At 43.5% G+C, this 23,523-nt stretch overlaps 1 protein-coding gene across 7 annotated transcripts in view; it reads right to left on the reverse strand.

The window, feature by feature from the left end:
* The window catches only part of Pde7b (phosphodiesterase 7B), a 318,757-nt gene that overhangs the window by 22,718 nt on the left and 272,516 nt on the right, over positions 1-23,523 (reverse strand). For all 7 annotated transcript variants that reach the window (XR_005488707.2, XM_039082826.2, XM_039082864.2 and 4 more), the window contains 5 exon segments: positions 22,535-22,598; positions 20,479-20,574; positions 17,743-17,843; positions 15,106-15,237; positions 5,104-5,195 (listed from right to left, as the gene is read on the reverse strand). Coding sequence is in view for 6 of the 7 variants with exons in the window: in XM_039082826.2 (XP_038938754.1) it covers positions 5,104-5,195; positions 15,106-15,237; positions 17,743-17,843; positions 20,479-20,574; positions 22,535-22,598 (485 nt within the window). In the remaining variant the exon portion in view is untranslated.

A 23,523-nucleotide genomic window follows, 5' to 3' on the forward strand; every position in this document is an offset into this window, starting at 1 on the left:
TCATCATCCCATTTTGTATTTGGGCCTTGTCTTATTTATTTTTTAACATAATTTTATTCTTTGAGAATAAATTATTTTCACTGCAACACCCCCTCTCCCGTCCCTTCAGCTCTTCCCAGGTCCCTTCATCCTGACCTACATCTCTCTCGACTTTATGCCCCTCCCCCCTTTGGTTAACTTGAGGCAGTTGGTGCTGTCAGTGTATCCACGGCATGGGTGTACACACATGACTAGAGCATGCTGCCTCTTTTTGCTGTTGTTTTGAGACAGGATTTCATAGAATCCAGGTAAGGCCTTAAGGTAGTGAGGCTGACCTTGAACTCTGCTTTCCTGCCTCCACCTCCCAAGTGCTGGAATTTTAGTAGTATGTCACCATGCCTGGCTCATGGCTTGTCTTTTTGGCTTGATATTATGTTTTCAGGTTCATCTGTGTCGACATGTAGGCTCTAATACATAATTTTCATCATTGTGTTGTACTCCATTTGCTATAATGCAAATCCATGTTTGAGGGCCACTTCAGTTGCTTCTAGTTTCTGACGACTAACAATCGTCATGAACTTCCAGTCACACAGGCACAAACGCTTATCTTGGGTGTGTAATCAGGAGTGGGATGTCCTCATCATGGGGCTGGAGAGATGGCTCAGCGGTGAAGAGCACTGGCTGCTCTCCCAGGGGACCCAGGTTCAATTCCCAGCACCCGCATGGCAGCTCACAGCCGTCTGTGACTCCAAGATCTGACACCCTCACACAGACAGACATGTAGGCAAAACACTGATGCACATAAAATAAAAATTAAAAAAGGTCATCTACAAGTTTATATTAACATGTTAGCCGGATGTAAGTAGAAGCTTATCTTACTGTTGCTGCTGGCAACAAAACATCCTAGCGGGGAAAGAACTGTGACTAGGAGGTAATCACTCTGCTGCCTTCGTGATATGAAACTATTAAGTGCTATGGTTATCTGTTGCTGTGCAGAAATGTCATGTTTTAGTGTGCAAGAAAACAGGAAACGAGGAATGTAAAGTGTGGTCTCTGTGGTAACGATGCGACGTTTAATGATGGTAGATTCCCTTCTCTTTACATTTCTCAATATCGTACGCACTTAAAACACACGAGCAGTTATTAAATTTACAATCAGAGATTATATCATTTCATCTAGGAGAATTGTTTCTGGAGTCGAATAGAAAGACAAACTAGGAACCTCAAGTAGTATTTGCAATAAACAAAAATGGTTACATAATACACATCATATACAAAGAGGTCTGACAAGTGAGAAACAGTGCTAAAAAGGTAAAGAGTAAAAATATTGTCTCTAAATAAGTAGCAATGGGAGGGGGGCTGGAGAGATGGTTCAGTGGTTAAGAGCACTGGCTGCTCTTCCGTAGGTCCTGAGTTCAATTCCCAGCAACCACATGGTGGCTCACAACCATCTGTAATGGGATGTGATGCCCTCTTCTGGTGTGTCTGAAGACAGCTACAGTGTACTCACATATATAAAATAAATAAATCTTAAAAAAACTAATCAGCAATGGTTGATAAACATATAAAACTTCTTAATGTTGGCTTAAGTAAAAGGGTCATGGCTATCAGGGAGAGGCCCTTTCATGCTCTCCTCCGGTGTATGGGTTGACATATGGGTGATGATTACAAGTATTTAGAAGTGTAATGGAAAACGCCACTCGATTTGAGAGAGAGTGAGCTAACTGTGGATTTTCTTGAATCCATTAATGTCATCTAGTGGCAGCAAGGTGTGGACAGCTTATTGTGGAAGCAATGTGATAGTGTGTAACAAGAACCTTTACAATTCAGGGCATCTCAGATTGGGAGAATATACGCAGCTTAGATTTCAAGATTCGGGGGGGGGGAATAATCAATATTTTGGTCTATCTGCGATTCCATTCTCCGATGATAAATGACTAACAGCTGCCATGTTCCAGATGGAGTACACGGAGCTGCAGTAATCAGGTTTTCAGCCCAAAGAAAGATCTGGTCATCCCGTTAACAGTCACTCCCCTGCCACAGACCCTCCTTTTTTTTTTTTTTTTTTTTTTTTTTGGTTCTTTTTTTCGGAGCTGGGGACCGAACCCAGGGTCTTGCGCTTCCTAGGCAAGCGCTCTACCACTGAGCTAAATCCCCAACCCCCAGACCCTCCTTTTAAGCCTCCCTTCTCCTCGTCATCATCTTTCCCTCTCCCTTTCTTCCCAGAAAAGGGAGGCCTCCCCATGGATCTCAACCCACCTTGGCATAGCAAGTTGCAGTAGGACGGAGGCACATCTCCTGTTGACTAGACAAGGTGGCCCAGTTAGGGGAAAGGGATCCAAAGGCAGGCAACAGAGTCAGAGACAACCCCTGCTCCTGCTGTTAGGAGTCCCCCATGAAGACTGGGCTTGCACATCTGTTACATATGTGCAGATTGACCATGTTTTATAAGTTCTGTTTCCCCAGAGACAAAAGTCTCTTACTTCAAAATCACGCCTTGTCTGTGTTACAGCTTTGTGGCGGCCACCTGCACTTGTGAGCAAATATTTTTAAGAATGAGACAAACTATTGTTGTAGGTGATATTAATAATCCTGGCACAGGGTTTCTACCTGCTTTTGACCATTTGTGTTCCTGGATGAAAAGTACACGCACAGCCTTTATATCTTTAAGTCTGCCTTAGGCAGCATAGGAGCTGGGCAGAGCTGTCTACCCTCCATGTTGTTATTGGACTGAAAGGGGGATTGGAATTGTCGAGGCTTTGCCTTTTGCTGTCTATGGCAATGATCAAACCTAGAGTCTACACATAGCCCCTGGGACCCCACCCCCGAGTTAATTCTGATTGGTGAATAAAAATGCTATCAGCCAATAGCAGAGGAGAAGAGGCATAGGTGGGGGTGAGGTTTTCACAGGCTAAGGGCGAATGCCATATAGAAAAAAAGATAGAAGTCACTATAGAATAACAGAAGGACAGAGAGGAGAGGAGAGAAGAGAGCCGCCATGCGTTAACTGAGCCGTAAAAACGTGGCTGTGTGGGCTGGCCAATCAGAGCTCAGAGCAGCCCAGATGAAACCTAATAATAATAACTTGGGTGACAGATAGGAAGGTAGATTCTAATAACATGGAGGGTAGGCAATTGTCCAACTGTTGTGCTGCCTAAGACATGTTTAAATATAGAAATACTGTGTGTGTCTTTCATCCAAGACTGTCTAAGGCAGGTAGAGACCGTGCCCTGGAATTTCTAATACTTTCCCACAAACTACAAGTAAAATTAGAATCAAAACATTTGATGGGCACCTTGAAAACTCACTGAGAACTAGTTTAAAGCTTTCATCAGACAGATATTGGTGGATTACTGTGTCAAGCACAATGTAACACTAGTTTTATGTTTCCTTTTCCTTTTCTTTTATTATAAAAATAAAAAATGTTATTTATAATGGAATAATTTGGAAACCACCTAATTTCCAAACAATAGTGAATAATTTATGTCTATTTGGATACAATATTGACAAATAACGCAATAACTTTCAGTAATTCCTTGGATGACATAGAAAAGCATTTTTAGTAAAGGCTCACTATTAGGCTAGAAAGTAAAATGTAAGCCATTTGTAAAAAATAACCTTAAGTGACCTCCTTGAGGGTAGAAAAGTTAGTGACTGATGAATGTAAATTTCCTGATAAAGTCTGTTCACCGATCATTACTGTGTAACGATTAGCCTTCTAGCCACAGCAATTGGTAACACAGAATCTCACAAAGGTACTGTGGCTCAGTGGTAAGCGGTATTTCAGTGGGCCTGAGTGTGAGTGTGAGTGTGAGGTCCTAACTGTGACAGCGGAGGTCAGTGGGACGGTTCGGGGAAGGTTGGTCGCACTGGCTCCTTTGCTGCTTCTTCCCCAATTCTTCCTCATTATATTTTTTCTGTCCGACCTCCTTCCTTTCTGTTTTCTTTACGTTAATTGTTTTTTAATTTCCAGAGGGTTGAAAAGAGCCCAGTCCCTCCTGTAAGCGGAGCATTGCTTCCAGAGCTGGGGCTACAGGTGAAATGCACAGAGGTCCTGGAGAAAACGTAGGAGTTCAGAGAACACTGCCTACCCTATAGCAGAACATCTATCACTCTGACCTGGACCTCAAGCCCCCGCTGTTTGTAAGACAATGGCCAATTCTGTCACTAGCCTCACTCTCCTAAGTCCTGGACATTTCCATAAAAAGATCAGAGTTCATGGTGGTGTGTAAAGCAGTGTTTTGGCTAAGCTGGGGCCATGAGAAAAATGAGTAAGATTCAGGCCAGGCAAACAGAAGACTGTGAAAAGTATTGTTTTCTGTTTACAAGGCAAAAGAGAGCCGGGCATGGTGGTGTGCGCTTTTAATTCAAGTGCCTGGGAGGCAGAGGCAGGAGGATCTCTGAGTTTAAGGCCATCCTGGTCTAGAGGGTAAGTTCCTGGAAAGTCAGGGCTGCACAGAGAAGCCCTGTCTTGGAAAAAAATAAAAAGACTACCAAACAAACAAACAAAACCCCAAAGACATTAATTAGATTAATGACAAAAAAAAAATGTCTGGTCAAGTCAGTTGACAAATCCATTTAACTTATTTTGTCTTATTTATTTATTTTTTGGAGAGTTTTTCTCTGTAGCCTAGGCTACCCTCATTCTCACAGTAATCCTCCTGCCTCAACTTTCATATTGCTAGAAATATAGTAATGGGTTACACACAGCTTAACCAAATATTTCCAACTCCTACTTTGTCTGGAGACTGGCAACGATAAAGCAGGACTAGTCCTTAATCTAGTTTGCAAATTCCTATGTTTTTTCTTGACAAATATTTATTCTTTGTATCTAAACGGGAGGACGGTTTTGCTAACACAAGGGACAGGAATTTGGCAAAGTGGAGCCTTGTTGCTGAGGGGTGTAAAAGTCGAGGGCTATTTATGATCCTTTCCTCCGACTTTGGATCAGAGGCCGTCTGAGGCCTTTTCAAAGTGCACAGAGATTCTGTTTTCTAGGTTTCCGTACCCGGTTGGACAATCCAGGAAACCCAGCAGCGGGCTCCCCGCTACTGATGCAGCGTCCTGGCACGCCCTGATCTTTACCGTGTGCACATCAATCTGCTTCGTCTCTAGAGCACTTACGTCATTTCCTTTGGCAAATGAGCAAGGAGCCTTGATTCCCGAAGCATGCCGATTGTAGACCGCCAGTGGTGATTCTCCAGTACGGACATGTTCTAGAAGGAGAGAAAACACAGGCTGTAAAGAGGACAAGAATTAGATAACCATCTTTCACAGTTGAGCGCACCTTGGGGACAGCCAATATGAAAACCAAAGTGAAAAGCCCTCAGCCTCCTCCTCAGGCTGCAGTGACGTTTGGGGTGCAGGGTCCCTTGGAGTCTAGGTTGACTGATTCATGTCATGTCATGATAACATGAGCCGCTGTCCCTGCTTTTCTACAGCTCACTCAGGTGACCCTGCATGTTAGAAGAGCAGAGTGAAGCAGTTGGGACTGGTCATAATAGGTGTCAGCACTCTACAGTTCTGACTTCATCCGAGATTGCTTGACTAAACCGAGCATAGGCGGTTGTCACGATTTCCAGTGTAATCTGCTGTGCTGACCTTAGCTGATAAGATCCTCCTATACCCAGATTCCCATGGCCCTTGGCAACACATCCAGACTTCAGATTGTTTTGGTTATTGGATAGGTTTACAAAAAGATTCTATTTTTGGAGACACACACACACACACACACATATATTATACACACACACACATATATTACACACACACACACACACACACACACACACACACACACACACACACACATGAATTCAGGTATCTTTGGAGGTCATAGAGGACATTAGATCTCCTGGAGCTGGAGTACTGGTAGTTGTAAGCCATTGGATTCTACTGTTAGGACTTGTGTGTCTTCTGCAAGAGTGATATGAGCTCTTACCTACTGAGCCATCTCTGCAGCCACCAGGAATGAATTTTTATGTGCACTAAGGTTCAAGAACTGCTATTAAGGGGATAGCTTTGACTACCTCCATGATGAGAATCTTGACATTTAGCCTCTGAAGTCTGTGAAATGAAATTGATGGTTGCTCCCTTGTCCAGTTACTTTGATAAATCTCACTTTTGGGGAACATCGGTTATGTCTGGCTTCTCCCTTGAACTTACTGTTAGTGGAAGTTTTTCTTTTTCTTTCTGTTTTTGGTTTTCCTAAAACAGAGTCACAGAATTTATAGGCTATCCTTAAAGCTAACATGTAGCCCAGGCTAGCCTTTAACTATCAATCTTCCTGCCTTGGCCTGCTGAGTTCTGGGATTATAGGTGTATACCACCAAGCCTGACCTCTGTACTATTTTAAGAGTAATTTTAACTTCATTAAAAAATGTAAAAGATAACATTATTTAAAAGTTAAAGAAAACTGTTCAATTGTATTTACATGAGGTGACTTATACAGTGACAGTTGTAGAGACAGAATGAGGGCCGGTGGCTGGCGGGATGGGAGGGACAGAGGATGGAAACTCTTGCTGAATGAAGACAGAATTTTATAAGATGTTCTAGAGAAATGGGGTCATGGTGGCTGGGTATCATTATAGATGCTCTTGGTCATTGACTGATGGGGAAGGACCCAGCTCACTTGGGGGCAGTGCCACCCCTGGGCACATGGTCCTGGGTGAGCTAAGAAAGTTGGCTAAGCAAGCCAGGGGAGCAAGCTCTAGCTGCACTCAATAGACTGAATCCCACTTTTCAGAGTGGCTGAGATGGTGCATTTTACCACCGTTTAGAAAATAGGAAGGGACAGAGCAAGGATAACCATTGTTCTTTTCACTTCCTCTTACTGTGGTGAAGACGATGACAAGACGTAACTGGGAGGAAAGGGTTTATTTTATTTTACAACTTGCAGTCCTTCACTGAGGGGACGCAGAGCAAGAACCTGGAGGCAGGACCTGAAGAGGAGGCCATAGAATGCTGCTTATTAGCTTGCTCCCTGTGGCTTGCTTAGCGGATTTTCTCAGCTCACTTAGGACCATGTGCCCAGGAATAGCACTGGCCCCAAGTGAGCTGGGCTCTTACACATTGATCATTAATCAGCAAATGCCCTAAAGACTCGCCTACAGGCCAATCTGATGGAGGCATTTCCTCAATTGAGATTTTGTTTCCCAGATAACTAGCAAAAAAGAAAAAACACAACCTAACCAGATCCAAACAAATCGTATAGTCCCCAACTTGTTTTTAGCAAATGGAAAGAGAGTCCCTGTGAGTGACACAATCCAGGGTCCCCTAAAACACTCACACATACACACACACACTCTCACACAAACATACACACACACTCATTCACAAATATACACACACACACTCACACACACACTCACAAACACACTCTCTCACACACACACACTCACATACTCATACACATACTCACACATACTCACACACTCATACACATACTCACACACACTCACACACACGCTCCCACACTCATACACTCACACACACTCATGCACACTCTCACACACTCACACACACACTCACAAACACACTCTCACACACACACTCATACTCATACATATACTGACACACACTCACACACACACATTCACACACTCATTCTCTCATACACACTCATACACTCACACACACTCTCACACACACACACTCACACACATACACACACTCACACACACATACACACACTCACACACTCTCACATATTCACTCTCACACACACTCTCACACACACACTCTCACACATATACACGCACTCACACTCACACACATACACACACTCTCACACACACATACACACACTCACACACTCTCTCATACACACACTCTCACACATATACACGCACTCACACTCACACACATATACACATACACACACACACTCACACACACATACACATACTCACATACACTCTCACGCACTCACACACACAATCTCACACACACAGACACAAACACAGTTCAGGGAAAATACACCTATTCTTGCTTCTGACATCTCTCCAGGATTCTGTTGTGATGAGCTTCTCAAGACTCTTCTTTAAGCCCATCCTGGGAGAGATCGTGTATTGCAATTGCCTCCTCTTGCCAAGTTATTTTTATTTACCACTTGACCATGTTTGAACCAGTGATGGAATTTTATTACTTTCCTCCACTGGTCTATTGTTTCCTTTTGGGCATAAGCCACACTCAACAAAAGAGAATGTTTGTTAAAAGTAACGTGCTAGACTAATTGGTTCTGATTGTAAAGATTTATGAGCAGGGAGAGCGATAGGTTAGTGTAGAGTAACAGATGTTCCTTCCTGCAGTGACATTTAACTCGGTCGCTCATGAGCTCACTTGCCAGACTAAGTCAGACAGATATAGACACGAGCTACCTCACATGAGTTCTTCAGGGGGCCAAAAAAATTGTAACAAGACCTAATGACAAATGGCACTACATCTCTGTTGGAGGAGCAGGAGGGTCAGGAGGCTGGCCTTCGGCAGTGTTTTGTATGCCAGCCTGACTTAACATCTTCATTAACGATCTCCTGCAGATGGACTATGAGGAAACTTTGGAAGTTTGCTGGCGAAGTGTTATTTGGATAGGAGTACCGAGGGACTGAGAGGAGAGTGAAAGGCTGGGAGCCTGGCACCAGTGAAAGAGTGTCTGATGGCAAACAGACTCGTGTGGGCAGTGTCTTATACCAACAACGGTTTGGTCAGGATGGTGTAGGGCCAGCGCCACTCATCTGCCTTCAAGACGGTAAGAAATGAAGGGCGGTAAAGAGAAGGGGTACACCAAGCAGCGCCTTTGGGCCAAGCACTTCGTTTAGTCGCATTTAACCTTCAAGGAGCCCCTGGATGTTCTGACCTCAGGTAGAATGACCTGTGAGGCTGGCACCCTGTTGGTGACTGGCCAAGGAGCATCTTCAACTCATGCCTGCAGCATTAAAACCTGGGACTATGCACATGGTTCTTGTTGGATCCTAAGAGTTTTCTCTGTGCTGCTGTATCGAGCTATAGAAGCTCACAGATACCTGTAATTAGATTTAATATTGCCCTTTCTTTTCAGAATTGATATCTAAAAATGTAAGCCATTCAGTTATGCCCTGCTTTATTTGTAAACATTAGCATTTCAGCACCATATTTTTGCATATTAAATGTATTCATGGAATCAAAACACCATTTACTCTTAATGCCTGTTCATTTCTCCTTGAAAAAAAAAGCACATGAATAATGTATTAGTTAAGCCAGAAATTTTAAATCAGAGATTGACCACTGTTACTGTTGTTTTCTCTCCTTTCTTGATTGCGAGACTTGATCCCAAGACCTCACCTATGACACGCTAGGCATTTGCTCTACCTCTGAGCTAAACTACCAGCCCGGACCTTCCATTTTTTTAGTCTATTCCTTATAGAGTTTTATTATTTACTGATTTTTATGTGTGTGTGTGTGTGTGTGTCTGCATGTGCGTGCCTGTGTGTGCCTGTGTGTGTATGTGTGCCTGTATGTGTGTGTGCTTCTGTGTGTGTGTGTATGTGTGTGTGTGTGTCTGCATGTGCGTGCCTGTGTGTGCCTGTGTGTGTATGTGTGCCTGTATGTGTGTGTGCTTCTGTGTGTGTGTGTATGTGTGTGTGTTTGTGTATGTGTGTGTGTTTGTGTATATGTGTGTTTGTGTATGTGTGTGTGTTTGTGTATGTGTGTGTGTTTGTGTATGTGTGTGTGTATGTTTGTGTATGAGTGTATGTGTGCCTGTATGTGTGTGTGCTTCTGTGTGTGTGTGTGTGTGGCATGTGCCTGTGTATGTATGTGTGTACCTGTATATGTGTGTGTGTGTATGTGTGTGTGTGTATGTGTGCCTGTATGTGTGTGTGCTTCTGTGCGTGTGTGTGTGTGTGTGTGTGTGTGTGTGTGTATCTGTGTGTGCTGTGTGCACCTGTCCATGTGGAGGCCAGAGAAGGACACTGGATATTTCTCTTTATTGTTGTCTGTCTTGTTCCAAGAAGGCTGTTCCTCTGAGCCTGGAGCTAGATTGGTGGTCAGCAAGCTCCAGAGAGTCTCCTGCCTCTGCCTCCTTCCTAACCCCAGTGCTAGGGTTAGATTCCTGTATTGCCACACCCAGCTTTTCACACAGTGGTAGGAATTCAAACACTCGGGTTCTAATGTTCACACAGTGAGTGCACTTACTCACTAGTCCATCCCCAGAATTTTAGTTTAATGTCATATATTTTTATCTGTGAAATCTATTATAACACTACCATAATTCTCTGCAAAAAAAATATAGGGCTATAATCTGAAATTTTAATTTCAAAGATGTTCCTGGTTTGGACCCAGTAATGTGGCTACACGGAGGCAGGAAGATGTCTACGTCCTGAACTAGGGAAAAGCAAGGGTGAGCATCAGACCAGTCACTAGTATTCCCAGGGAACTGTCAGAGATGACGATGGCTTGTCCCTGGAACCAGAGCAGCCGTGCAGACTGGGAGGAAGAAGACAAAGTTCAGACCTGGTCGTGGGCTGTGAACATCTGATAGGATGACCCCACCCTCATGTCCCCTGATACCCTAGCTAGTCTGGGAAAATACAAGAGGCAGCGATCCATCTGCCCTGGAGAAGGGTTAGTTCAGCAATTTCACATTGTCCCAGTGGCAATATGGATTCACATCTCAGATTTGAATACACACATTTGCAGTTTTAGAATAAGCTTTTAAAAATTATTTATTTATTTCTTATTTTGTGTGTGTGTGTGTGTGTGTGTGTGTGTATGTAAGGTAGTCTTCTGCGCATATGCATCTAGAGCTTACTGACTGACCTTGGGCATCTTCCTCTCATGCTTTACACCTTGTTTTTGAGACAGGATCTCTCCCTGAGCCCAGAGCTGGCAGTTTCCATGAGAGTGGCAGAGAGTCTCTAGTACCCTTCTGCTTCCCCCTGTTCTGGGGTTAGAACCAGCTCTCGTGTGGGTGCTGGGGATTCAAATGCTGGTCCTCGTGCTTGCATTCCAACCAAATAAACCATCCCCTGAGCCCAAGACTAATCTTCATCTTTGTGTTGAAGGAATAAAATTCCACCTTTGTGGCCACAAGGTCTATTAGAATTTTAATCCGGAAAAACAACACCCTTACCACATTGAAGGCAAAACAACTATGGTATGTCCCAGAGACAAAACAATCTATTTGATTGCTGGCATTTAATAAACCCACCAACACAGGCTTTCAAATTAAATCAAGAGGCTGCTGGCCAAGAGTATCTGGCAGCTGAGTTGCTGCTATGCAAGGTGGCTTCCCTTCCCTTCCCTTCCCTTCCCTTCCCTTCCCTTCCCTTCCCTTCCCTTCCCTTCCCTTCCCTTCCCTTCCCTTCCTTTTCCTTTTTCCTCTCCTTTCCTTTTCCTTCTTTCCTTCTTTCCTTTTTTCCTTCTTTCCTTCCTTCCTTCCTTCCTTCCTTCCTTCCTTCCTTCCTTCCTTCCTTCCTTTCTTTTTGTGGTAATGGGACTTGAATCTGGAGTCTTGTGCAGGTAGGCAATCTCTCTACAGCTGAGCTATAGCCCCAGTTTTCCTTTTCCTTAATATTTTGAGATGGGGAGGTCTCTCTAAATCGCCCAGGCTGGCCTTGAATCTGCAGCCCTGCTGCCTTCGTCTCCTTGGGTAGCTGGGATCGCAGGCCTGAGCCACTGTGGCTGGCTTTTCCCATTCTATTTACTGGATGCTTTCTTTGATGAAAATACTTAGAGTGATGTTGATAAACTGAGAGTCTGGTATCCACAGAAATCAGATGTTTCCCCACTTTTAAATCTAGAGGATACAGGAAGAAAAACAACAGCGCAAATGTGGTTTGTGTTTTCATTCTTAATTGCTCACGAAATGACTCTGGAAATAACAGTTTCTGCCTGGCTCTCGCCTAACAAACCAAACGGTCTCCTTGGAGACGCCCCAAGGGCCTCATCTGGGTGTCTCAGAGGAAGAGGAGCATCTTGAGTTCAAAATAAGATCTTGGTCGTTGACAAACCTCTGGCCCCGCTTTATGGCTTCTTGACATCCTGCCCTCATTCATGCTATCTGCCCAAACAGAGTTTAATACTCTACCCAGAATACCTTTCATCCTGCAGAAATGATAAGGGTATGAATAATCTTTCTAATCACATTTTTGAGGAGCAGCCATAGAGACTGTCCCTCCTGGTCTATTAGCCTGGTGCATGTAATTCAGTCATTTAAAATAAAAAGGAGGCTGGGCAGTGGGGGTGCATGCCTTAAATCCCAGAACTCGGGCAGCAAGGATCTCTGTGAGTTTGAGGCCAGTCTGGTCTAAGTTTATACAAAGTGAGTTTCAGGACAGCTAGGGCTGCACAGAGAAACAATGTCTCCAACAACTAACTAACTAACTAACTAACTAACTAACTAACTAACTAAGTGGAGTTTAAGTTGTTAACCCACACCTCAATTGCCTGTAGGAAATGGCTAGGCAGACCACCTGCACGTCTGCTAAGTATCACAGAATGAGATAATTGTTAAGTTTATGGAAGATGTAATCATTATATTGTCCACGTAGAGATCTGTCTAGAGTTAATGCAGAGTTAAAATCTATCAAGAGGAAGTGCATTTTAAATTAAACTGGAAACGACTCTCTTTGTGACTGTGGCAACCATTCCTAAATCTGGTGCATATACTTTGCAGGTCACTGAGCCTGTCTGTGGCTCTGTGTATGATGATGAGTAATGTTGGTGCTGGGGCTTTCCTCACATGTTTCCGTCCCTCTTGTCTACCTTCCTTGACATACGACTGCTTTCCCTCTGAGGGAGGCACTTGGCGGGAGTGCTTACAGCGTCTGCACATTGACCCTGGTTGGCAAGTCAGCTTGCCAATCTGGTCTAGACTGCAGACATGAGAGGGTGCCCTCTGCTGACCCCGCCTCCACTCCAGCTGCCCTGGCCCTCACCTTCTCTCCGGGTAAAGGCAGGCCACCATCTTTATCAGAACTGAAGGAGGAGGACAGCAGAGGGAGGAGAGGAGGCTGTCTTACACTTTATTTACAGTCAGTCTGGACTGCAATGAAGTCACGCACAGGGTGTTCTCACAGCCACATAAATCATGGCTCCTCTCCTCTGCAGTACTCATGTTGATTAAATGTGTAAGCGAATGTATTGTTCTGTGTTTATTTGTATATGTATCTTGTTCAGTGTTTTTGAGTGCTCTTCCAAATTGTCCCTGTCCAGTCTCCTTCTTTTTTCCTGTTGGGATCAGACCACACAGTCTAGATTGCTGTGTCCCCTGGAGAGAGCATTAGCTCACTTTACTGCACCAAGTAAAAATCTTTAAAAAAAAGTCACCTGTTTGTGTTCTTTAGTTAGCTCTTCAAACCCCTTTCAGACTATAATTTCGTTAGGATAAGTCATATGGTGAGCCCTTGAATTTGAACTAATGTTTAGGGCGGAGGGTATGTCATTCTTTTTTGAATTCCTAGGTTCCCCACTGCTGTATTAATAAAAAGTCACCAGTTAAGAACATACGAGACTACATATTGCATTGAAAATCCTGGAAAGTTGACTGTATTAAAATATTTGCTTTTAATAAAGAGATCAACATAAAAATTATTAAACATGACCTATACTCCTAAAAGTTTGAGTAAACAATTTATTATAGCTGGGTGGTGGTGGCACGCGCCTTCAATCCCAGCACTCAGGAGGCAGAGGCAGGAGGACCTCTGTGTTTGAGGCCAGCCTGCTCTATAGAGCAAATTCCAGGACAGCCAGGGCTACACAGAGAAACCTTACCTTGGAAAACAAGCAAACAAACCCAAAACAAAAAGAGTTTATTATTTTGAGAAAGTCTTCAGTAGCTGAACCATATGGGAATATCTGTTTTGAGATTCTGTTTTTATTAATTACCGGTGAGAACCTAACTCGTTGTTATTAATATTTGACATTTTTTTGTTTTATGAGATGTTTCATTTTGTTTTTGTTTCTTTTTGTTTTGTTTCAGACAGGGTCTCTCTCTATTGTCCTGGCTATCCTGGAACTTGTTTGAAACCAAGCTGACTTTGAACTCACAGGGATCCTCCTGCCTCTGCCCAGCTTTTTGGTTTATTTTTAAGCTCACCATAAAACACCACCACCACCACCACCACTACCACCACTTGAATCTGAAAGTCCTGGCTGATTGCCTAGGATATCCAACAGCAAGCTTGAAGCCGGATGGACCCTAGACCTCAGAATGCTAATTCCTATCTGTGCGCTTGGATGGAGACACGCTTTTCTTCACATTCCACTGGTGCTTTGTCGGAAATAAATAAACTCCGAGCTAAAAACTCTTGCTTAATGGAGCTGCTGTTATATGACCATCTATCAAGAGTGCCTTTTTAAAAAAATCATACAGTTAAAACAAAATCCAAAGTTGGGATAGAAGACTCCCTCGTATGAATTACACTGAACACTCACATCAGTATGGCTGAAATCCTAGCACTTGAGAAGCCAAGGATCGAGGATTGAGAATTTGAGACCAGCTTGAGCAACATAGTTACATTTGAGGCTGGTCTGGCTTGTGTGAAACCTTACCTCAAAACAAACAACAACAAACCAGAAAGTTAAGAATATACTGACAGTAGTAATATAGGACTTAATATCTTAAATGATTTCACTGGTAAGAGTCCTTTAGGCCAGCCAATCATACTGGGGAGCTATTTCAGAACAACAGAACACACCTCTTATCTTTTAACATACCTTTTACTCCAAGGCCAGTGAAGTTTAGAAATGGGTCCAGAGACTCAAATCTGAATTAGAACTGCACGTGGGCAATAGATATTTAAGATGTGCAAGATCCAGCATCCGCTGACAACTAGGGATGTGACAGTCTCCATGGAGAAACATACTTGAAGCCATGAGAGGGTAGGTTCATGGATCCTGTTGACTTAGGACAATTTCAAAGCTGCTTTGGAACAAACCGAGTTTTTTGGATATCTTTGTACATCATTTTAGCTTTCTTCAGGGGATAGCCTAGCTCTGAAGATCACACCATGACCTTTAGATGTGGTTCACTTCTGCTGGCCTTCAGTGAGGGCCATCTTTCAGGGCAAGAAGAAGGTCCAAGCTGTGTACTTAAGGCAACTGACTCCTCATATGCCTTTTCATTTTTAACTTTTTTTTCTCTTTTACCTGATACAAGTTGGCAAGGTGGTGGTTAGTTTTGATCAAAAATGGCTGGTTCACCCCTGGGTGGTCCACGTCATGAGCTGCTGCAGCCAATAGTCCAAGCATGATGTCCAGAGGTGTGAGGAAGCTCGCCAACTGTTAAAAAATAAAATAAAATCCGGAGATTGATTGCTGTCTGCCAATAGAAGGGCATTTGATGTGTCTAAAGCAAACAGAATGAAATACTCTTCAGCCTGTTAGCCAGACCTCCGCCCTCTGAGGCAGCCAGTGAGGCAGCAGGCACCAAGGGCTGCAGGAGTAAGAAGGGTGTGGAAGGCAAGTGGGCAAACACAAGGGGTGTTCTCTCTCCTCCTGCTAACAAGCCTTGCTGCTGCAGTGCTACAGTCTGTGAGCTATACTGATGACTGATGGGCAGGAGAAGCCATGAAACCAGCCTGACTTAGAGAGAGTAAGTTACAACTAGAGAGACAAGTTAGAATTATTCACGTTTCTTTGTTTAAAACATTTATTTAAAAATATTACTATTCTCCCTCTCTTCAAACACCTCTCTCTCTCTCTCTCTCTCTCTCTCTCTCTCTCTCTCTCTCTCTGTGTGTGTGTGTGTGTGTGTGTGTGTGTATGTATGTATGTATGTATGTATGTACAGGCCTGTGCATTCCATGGTATGTTTGTGACCTTCCACTTTGGGATCTGGGGACCAAACTTAGATTGTCAGGCTTTTGTGACAAGAGCTTTTTACCTACTGAGTATCTAACTTGCCTGCCCTTAAATTTCTTTTAAAGATTTATTTATTTATGACACATAAATAAACTGTAGCTGTCTGCAGAGACACCAGAAGAGGGCATCAGATCCCATTACAGATGGTTGTGAAGCCACCATGTGGTTGCTGGGATTTAAACCTAGGACCTCTGGAAGAGCAGTCAGTGCTCTTAACCGCTGAGCCATCTCTCCAACCTTAATCCATTTTTAAAAGCCTGTATTAGGGATTGGGCCTAGTGCCTCTCGCATGCTTTGTGAGGTTACCACTGAATTTAGCCCCAGCCCTGGAGTGTTTTAACTAATGTATATCTCTGCCACTTCTTTGAAAGAAGTAGGTTGAATTGCAAAATTTGCATACTTCCTCAACATGGAATAAAGGGTGGGGGAAATGTATGAGACTCTTTAAACTTTTGCCAACCAGGAAAATGAACAGGAAAATGGGAAGTCTAGTTCAAAAGGCAGAGATATATGCTGTAATTTGTGGACTGTTTGGAGACCGAAAAGGCCTTTGGTGTACATCCCGGGATACCTTTGCTTTTAGTGGCTCATGTTGAAGTGTCTGTGTATTGAGTGAATGATTGAAATTGATGGAGCTAAGCAGGTTCTTGTTAGTGAGGAGATGGCAAGGAGACGCCTCGATCGTGATACCCACTGCACTATGTTGTCACCCACTGCACTACACCGTCACCCACTGCACTACACCATCACCCACTGCTCTACGCCGTCACCCACTGCACTACACCATTACCTACTGCACTACACCGTCACCCACTGCACTACACCGTCACCCACTGCACTATGTTGTCATCCACTGCACTACACCGTCACCCACTGCATTACGCCGTCACCCACTGCACTACACTGTCACCCACTGCACTACACCGTCACCCACTGCACTACACCGTCACCCACTGCACTACACTGTCACCCACTGCACTACACCGTCACCCACTGCACTACACCGTCACCCACTGCACTACACTGTCACCCACTGCACTACACTGTCACCCACTGCACTACACCGTCACCCACTGCACTACACCGTCACCCACTGCACTACACCGTCACCCACTGCACTACACTGTCACCCACTGCACTATGTTGTCACCCACTGCACTATGTTGTCACTCACTGCACTACACCGTCACCCACTGCACTACGCCGTCACCCACTGCACTACGCCGTCACCCACTACACTACGCCGTCACCCACTGCACTACGCCGTCACCCACTGCACTACACCGTCACCCACTGCACTACGCTGTCACCCACTGCACTACGCCGTCACCCACTGCACTACACTGTCACCCACTGCACTACACTGTCACCCACTGCACTACACTGTCACCGTGCCTTTATTCTCTGACTCTGGGTTGGTCCATTGAATGCTTGCCGAGAGGTGTTGGACAGTCACAGATTTTCATGGATTCTGAATCAAAAGTTCCCACTGGCCAAGTAGAAATTAGACTTGAAACTGGAGCTTCTGATCCCATTTATTGATCAAAAACCACGGGCTGGGAAGGCCTTTCCAGTTGTGCACAGTGTGGCAGTCTTTGTGGGAAAAGTCCATTGCAAAAGTGCATATACATATATATATATATCTGTACACACACACAAACACACACATACATACACACACACACACACAAGAGGTAGGTTGGGATATTTTTCTGGCTTCATGCAGTCTTGAGAAAATCAATAAACTATGGAAGGAAATCTTGGAAAATCCACATCTCTTCTCATGGATGTGGTAAGATTTTCAGAGCTGACTCTGAAAACGTTAGTATAAATATTCTGCACTCCTACTGTGAAGGATCCCTAACACTGGTGCTTAGCAATATGCCGACTGGGCTTCTCGGAGGCAACTAGGTCTTGCCTTACCTTTGGCTCCTTCAAGTAACAGTGCATGGCCTGGGTGACGTCAGCTGCATGAACAGCATTGTGGTACGGGTTGTGGCCGTGGTAATCTTCCTGAACCATAACTAGGAGGAAATAGAAGGCTAAGTCAGCTAATATCAAAGTAAGAATGACATAGTAGGTAAGACTCATTTGAGGGTCTTTTTGCTTAAAAGTATCAGAGTTTCTAAAGCGCATTGCCTAAGGAATCCTTTGAAGAAGATGGCTTGCAAGCCTCCCAACACATCTTGGCTGTTTGAAGTGGGGAGGAAGGGGAGAGAAAGGCCAGAAGCACTTGTGTAGCTCTCGTGGCTTCTCACCTCTTCTATAAATCACCCCTTTCTGGCATCTCAGGAAGGCTCTCCTTCACCGGAGAAATAAACATAGAGGGAAAAGGACGACTGTATTTCACACCATCTTTCAGTTATCCAAGTCTGTGTCCATTTATTAATAATGTGCGGTAATGATGCCTTTTTTCAGAGTCCCGGTGTCTTGGATTCCTGCTGTCCAGTGATTGGATTACCACTTGAATAACAAAGTCATCAAAACAGATCTAGGCCTCTGGCAGGTAGCTGTGACAGGGCTTCACTGAGCCAAATGGGGCGGGGCCTCCCTGGTTCACGTCCCCCTATTCAAGGATTCATCTTTCATGTCCCTCCAGTGCAAGGCGGGGTTTAGGGTACCAAGTCCAATGAAAGGCAATGCAGTTTGGTTTGCCACTTACAGAAGAAGCCAAAACCCACTTCAGCGTATAACCAAGTCAATGCTGGGGATGAAGTATATCCAGCACGTATAGAATGTCCAGACTTACCACAGCCCTATTCTTTTAGCATTGCTGCAAACCTGGCTCCAGATTCTGCTGCTACCTCGGATGCCAAGGCTGTATTTCTTACATGTTCCGGGGGCACACATATGTACAGGGAATCTGTTTCTCTTCAGACCAATCAAAATGATTTGGCCCTTTTCATGACCATACTTTGCTCAAGCAATTAGAATGCAATCAGCCTGAGGTTGTCTGTGTTTCTGGAAAGGAGCCAGGTTGGGGCTGGTTACTCGTGTCTCTGCTCTGCTGCATGTACTGTTTTATTCAATGGGTTTGGTTCAGATCATATGTAAACTCCAGCTCTGACACTTAGTCTGTGGTGTGCAAATCACTTGACCACAATCCTCAACTTTCTTATAACAATGCCCCGCGTCCAAGTGTCGCTGCCTTTGAATGATCCACGTATTAAGACCTGCAGTCCTCGAAAGAGGATGCAGGAGAGGTGAGCGGCCTGTAACCCTGGTGGCCTATGCTGCTTCTGTCTCCCTCCTGATGGCACTGAGCCAGCTTTAGCGTTCATGGTACTAGTCACATGACAAGTGTGGCTTGAACTAGACCTGCGCTAAGTGGCAGAAGCAAGCAATCAGGTGACTAGGAATCTACCTTGGAGAATTCATATGGGGAGATAAATAAGAACATTTATAGAACCAAAGAGGAACTGGGCTGCTTTTAGAGAAAGGCTGATGGCAGCAGTCTGGCCTTGGCGGTGTGTGTAAAGATGGTGGGCTTCAAACTGTGTGCGATCTGAGGTCTGTCACTTACTAGTCATTAGCCTTGGGGAAGTAGTTGTTTTCTATAACTGTGTAACGAGTGGTGATAATAATGTCCAACTTGTGGGTTTCTTCAAACAGTTAGAAGTGATTTACCTGAAGCATTCCGCCCATAGTGGTGGAATAGAAATCGGAGCTATAATTCATTTTAAGGATTTTCAGCAAACCGTGTTGGGATCATCATTATCTCATTGGGATTCTATTAGTACGAGGACTTATCAGAATTTGCTTGACATCTGTTTATCCTTGGTAGTTTTCTTTATAGATCCTTAATGTATTGTAAGCACAACACATTAAGCTAACAATTCATCAATGACTTAGGACAGATAAGTTATATTTAAAAAATTAAGATTAAATCTTTTAAGGTTAACTTGAGGCCTTTTTCTATCATGTATTTTAATTTTCTACTTCCCTTTCTCCCTCCAAACCCCTATCTTTTCCTTGCTTTCTCAAATTTGCACACATGCACACACACACACACCACACATACACATACAACATATGCACTCACACACATACACAAATACACACACCATATACACACACCACACCACACAAATACACACACCATACACTCTCACACATACACTCATACTCACACACACACTCACACTTTCTCACACACACATACACACACACCACACACATACACACACAACACACACAACACACTACACACGTGTACACATACATACACACCATATACACACACCACACCACACTACCATATACACACACCATACACTCTCACACACACACTCATACACACACACTCTCACATACACACACACACATACACACACACACTCTCTCACACACACATACACACACACTCTCTCTCTCTCTCACACACACACACACACACACACACACACACACACGCACACACATTCCTAGATACACAAATATAACCTGCTGTTGTATTCCCCAGGGAAGACTATCTCTTCTATTCCCAGCATTCCTTGGTTGTCTTGTTGCTGTCTGTGCAGGGCTGAGGCCTCCTCGTGGGTCTCCCCCATGTCATATCTGTTGAGTCCTTTGTTCAGCTCCTAGATGCTTACAACCAATGAGTTATGCATTGTCCTTATTCCTGTGGTTGAATAGGGACATGCATGAAAAAAGACTTACCCAAAAACCTGTGTAAGGTCACCATGTCAAGCTTGAAATGGTGGATGAGTCCATGGGAGTTGAAGAGGTGACACAACAGAGTTACCAGACTGTTCCCTGCAGAGGAATAGGCACTCACTTTATTTTTATTAAACACCCAACCAACCATCACCACCAAAACACCAGCAAGACTGAAAATAAGATTTATATTCTCCAAAATAAGGGTTCTCTGATAGAATAACTCCACACTTCTCATTTGAAATTATATATATATTACAGTCTTTTTCTAGGTTTCTCATTATATTGTATAAATAAAATTAGCTCCCATCTTCTTATACTAGAGGAAAAGAAATTATTAAATGGAGGAATTTGTCAATTGAGTATGTATGTGTAATTTTAGAGACACACGGACCCTCAAAATATGCTTTCAGTCACTTCCAATTAACATTTCACTGTATGTTTTTAAGTCACTACATTATTTAACAATAGTAGCCTATTCGTCCTGACACTTATCCAAGAGAAGACTGAAATACTTCACAATCCAGGTAAGATGAGCTGCAAAATTAAAGATAAAATAACAACATTCAAGGGATATTATCTAAGAATAATTATCTTGAATTATAATTTAGTTAATTTATTCATGATTAAGATAGAGTCTCATTGTATCATGGTCCAGGCTAACCTCAGATTCATGTTCCAATAGCCTCAGCTTCCTGAGCATCACTGTGCCTTGGTGACAGGTATTTTTAATACTTTAAAAAAGTGTTACAGAGATTATTTAAGACTTTGCAATGGATCAGGAGGCTGCCCAAGCGTATTCAGTAGACAGTGAAGAACATTGTTTTCAGGTATCTGGTTCAGTGGATCTCCACAAATTTGAATGGTCTTGGAGCTATTTCAGAACTCTCCAATGAAGAAAACAGATAGCGCTGGAACTGATCCTTGGCCACAGACATAATGAAGCTAGTTTGGTGGCCTTTCACAGCTGTTTATAAATGAATTTTAGTGTGTCTTACTGCATGTGTGTGTGTGCGCGCGCGCGCGTGTGTGTGTGTGTGTGTGTGTGTGTGTGTACTTCTTTGAGGTCTACTTTTGAACTGTTGTGGTAGGTTAGTGGCAGGCTAATGAACCGAGACAGATAAAACCTTTGATGGCTTCATTTGACATTTGTGTAACAGTCATGATTAGACCTTTCTTCAAATGCCTCTTAAAAAGTTCTTTTTTTTCACAGTTAATTTCAGCTATCAGTACCCATTTCTGGCCGATCAAATAGGACAGTGAAGCATGAAGGGCTCTACCCATATCATACAAAGATCAGTTAGCTTCCCACAGAGTAAACATCCAAGTCAAGATCTTCCACTGCACATCACTTGTCAATTCGAATGGTGTTGAGAAAACTAGGGGCAATGACTTAATGCACAAGTAAGGCAGAGGAGGGATCAGACCAACCTCAACGTCAAATGAGGTCTTTCGCTGGCCTTAAGGTCATCTACATTTTTTTCGTAGGTGGAGGAAAACATATTTGATTATTTTGTTAGGTAAAGCACTTATTAGACATAAAACATGGAAGGAAGACTTAATGGGATTAATTTTCAGCTGCAGCCCAAGCTTTTGCATCCTTTCCCTGGCAATTATTTTCCTTCTGAAGACGCTAGACTTACTAAGAGATACCTGCACTGGACAGACTCAGCTTAAGAAACAGCGGTTAAGTCCGTAAGAGTCAGGACTGATCCAGTGTGCTTCTGTGTGTTCCCTTTTCAGTGACTGACAAAGAGCTCTCTACATTTGGACATGACCAGAATACTCTGTGAGGACAGAGTGCAATCCGTGCTTTCCTGATTCCTTTGGAATCACAGTTCAGAAGGAAACCACCCTAACATGCTAAGGTCAGATGCGGTCCCCATTCTTCATCTGAATTACTTCTTCTCTCCCTGGTCTGTCCAGACTGGCTATAGATTTATGAGAGTGGGAAAGGAAGGAGGAAAAAGCAATTTGTCTAAAAATACGAATTGTTTATTATGAAATGAATCCACATTATGGTGTGCATTTCAGTGAGAATTCTTTGGGAGTAACTTACCATTTGTCAAGCGATCAAACAAGAAAATGTCAAAGTCCCACATTCCAACTTTGGAGAGCATATGCTGAGAAGGCAAACAAAAATAACGCTCAAGAGAAGCTCACGGAGACTCAAACACTTACTTCTAGACACGGTGATTTAAACAGTCAAAAACTTGGAAACTGTAGCATTCTACCCTATGCACAATGGAGTTGGGGTGAACCAGCTTCTACTCCACTCACAAATGTCAGCTCAAGGGGCAGGCTCTGAGTTTAAACTACCTGGTCCAATATCAGCCACTTTGCACCCTGGCTGTTGGACCTTGGTTACATCCTACTCTGACCCTCATCTGTAAAATGTGGCTGATACCCTCTTCGTCAGGGGGGTTGTTTGTAGGGGTAGAGGGAGGCAGTGCTATGTGCCTCAAGTGCCTGTCGCAGTCCTTACTCACGGGAAGCACAGGTCTGTTAAACCAGGGTGTGGACCGTAGGGAGAAGCTTTGCCACATTGTTTGTTTCTGTTTGTATCTGTGGTGTTTGGGGTTAAACCCAGGGTCTTCATGCCAGACAAGAACTTTACCACTGAGCTACACCCCCGTCCTTGTAATAAAAACTTAAAAACAAAGCGAAAACCGTTGCTGGGGACATTGTGTTGCTCAGTGTGGACTGCATGTAAGATTAACTGTATAGGAAATCAAACAGTGAGTAACTGACCATTCCAGATAACATGAAGACCTACTGTGTATAATGAAGACTTATTTTTTTTAATTAAAAGGTAAGCCATGTTTAGAGTTAAATGTGACATAAAGGTTGAGGTGTGTCATTTTTTCTGTACCATAATCAACTGACTGACCAACCAACCACCAACCAGTCACCATCAATTAATCAACGACTAGTTAGTTTTAACTAATCAACTAACCACCAACTTACAACCAACTAACCAACCAATTAGTCAATCACCAACTACCAACCAACCAGTGATCATTTAACTTTACCCTTAGGTTGTTGTAA

This window comes from Rattus norvegicus, chromosome 1 (assembly GCF_036323735.1).
Source record: "Rattus norvegicus strain BN/NHsdMcwi chromosome 1, GRCr8, whole genome shotgun sequence".
Lineage (NCBI taxonomy): Eukaryota > Metazoa > Chordata > Mammalia > Rodentia > Muridae > Rattus > Rattus norvegicus.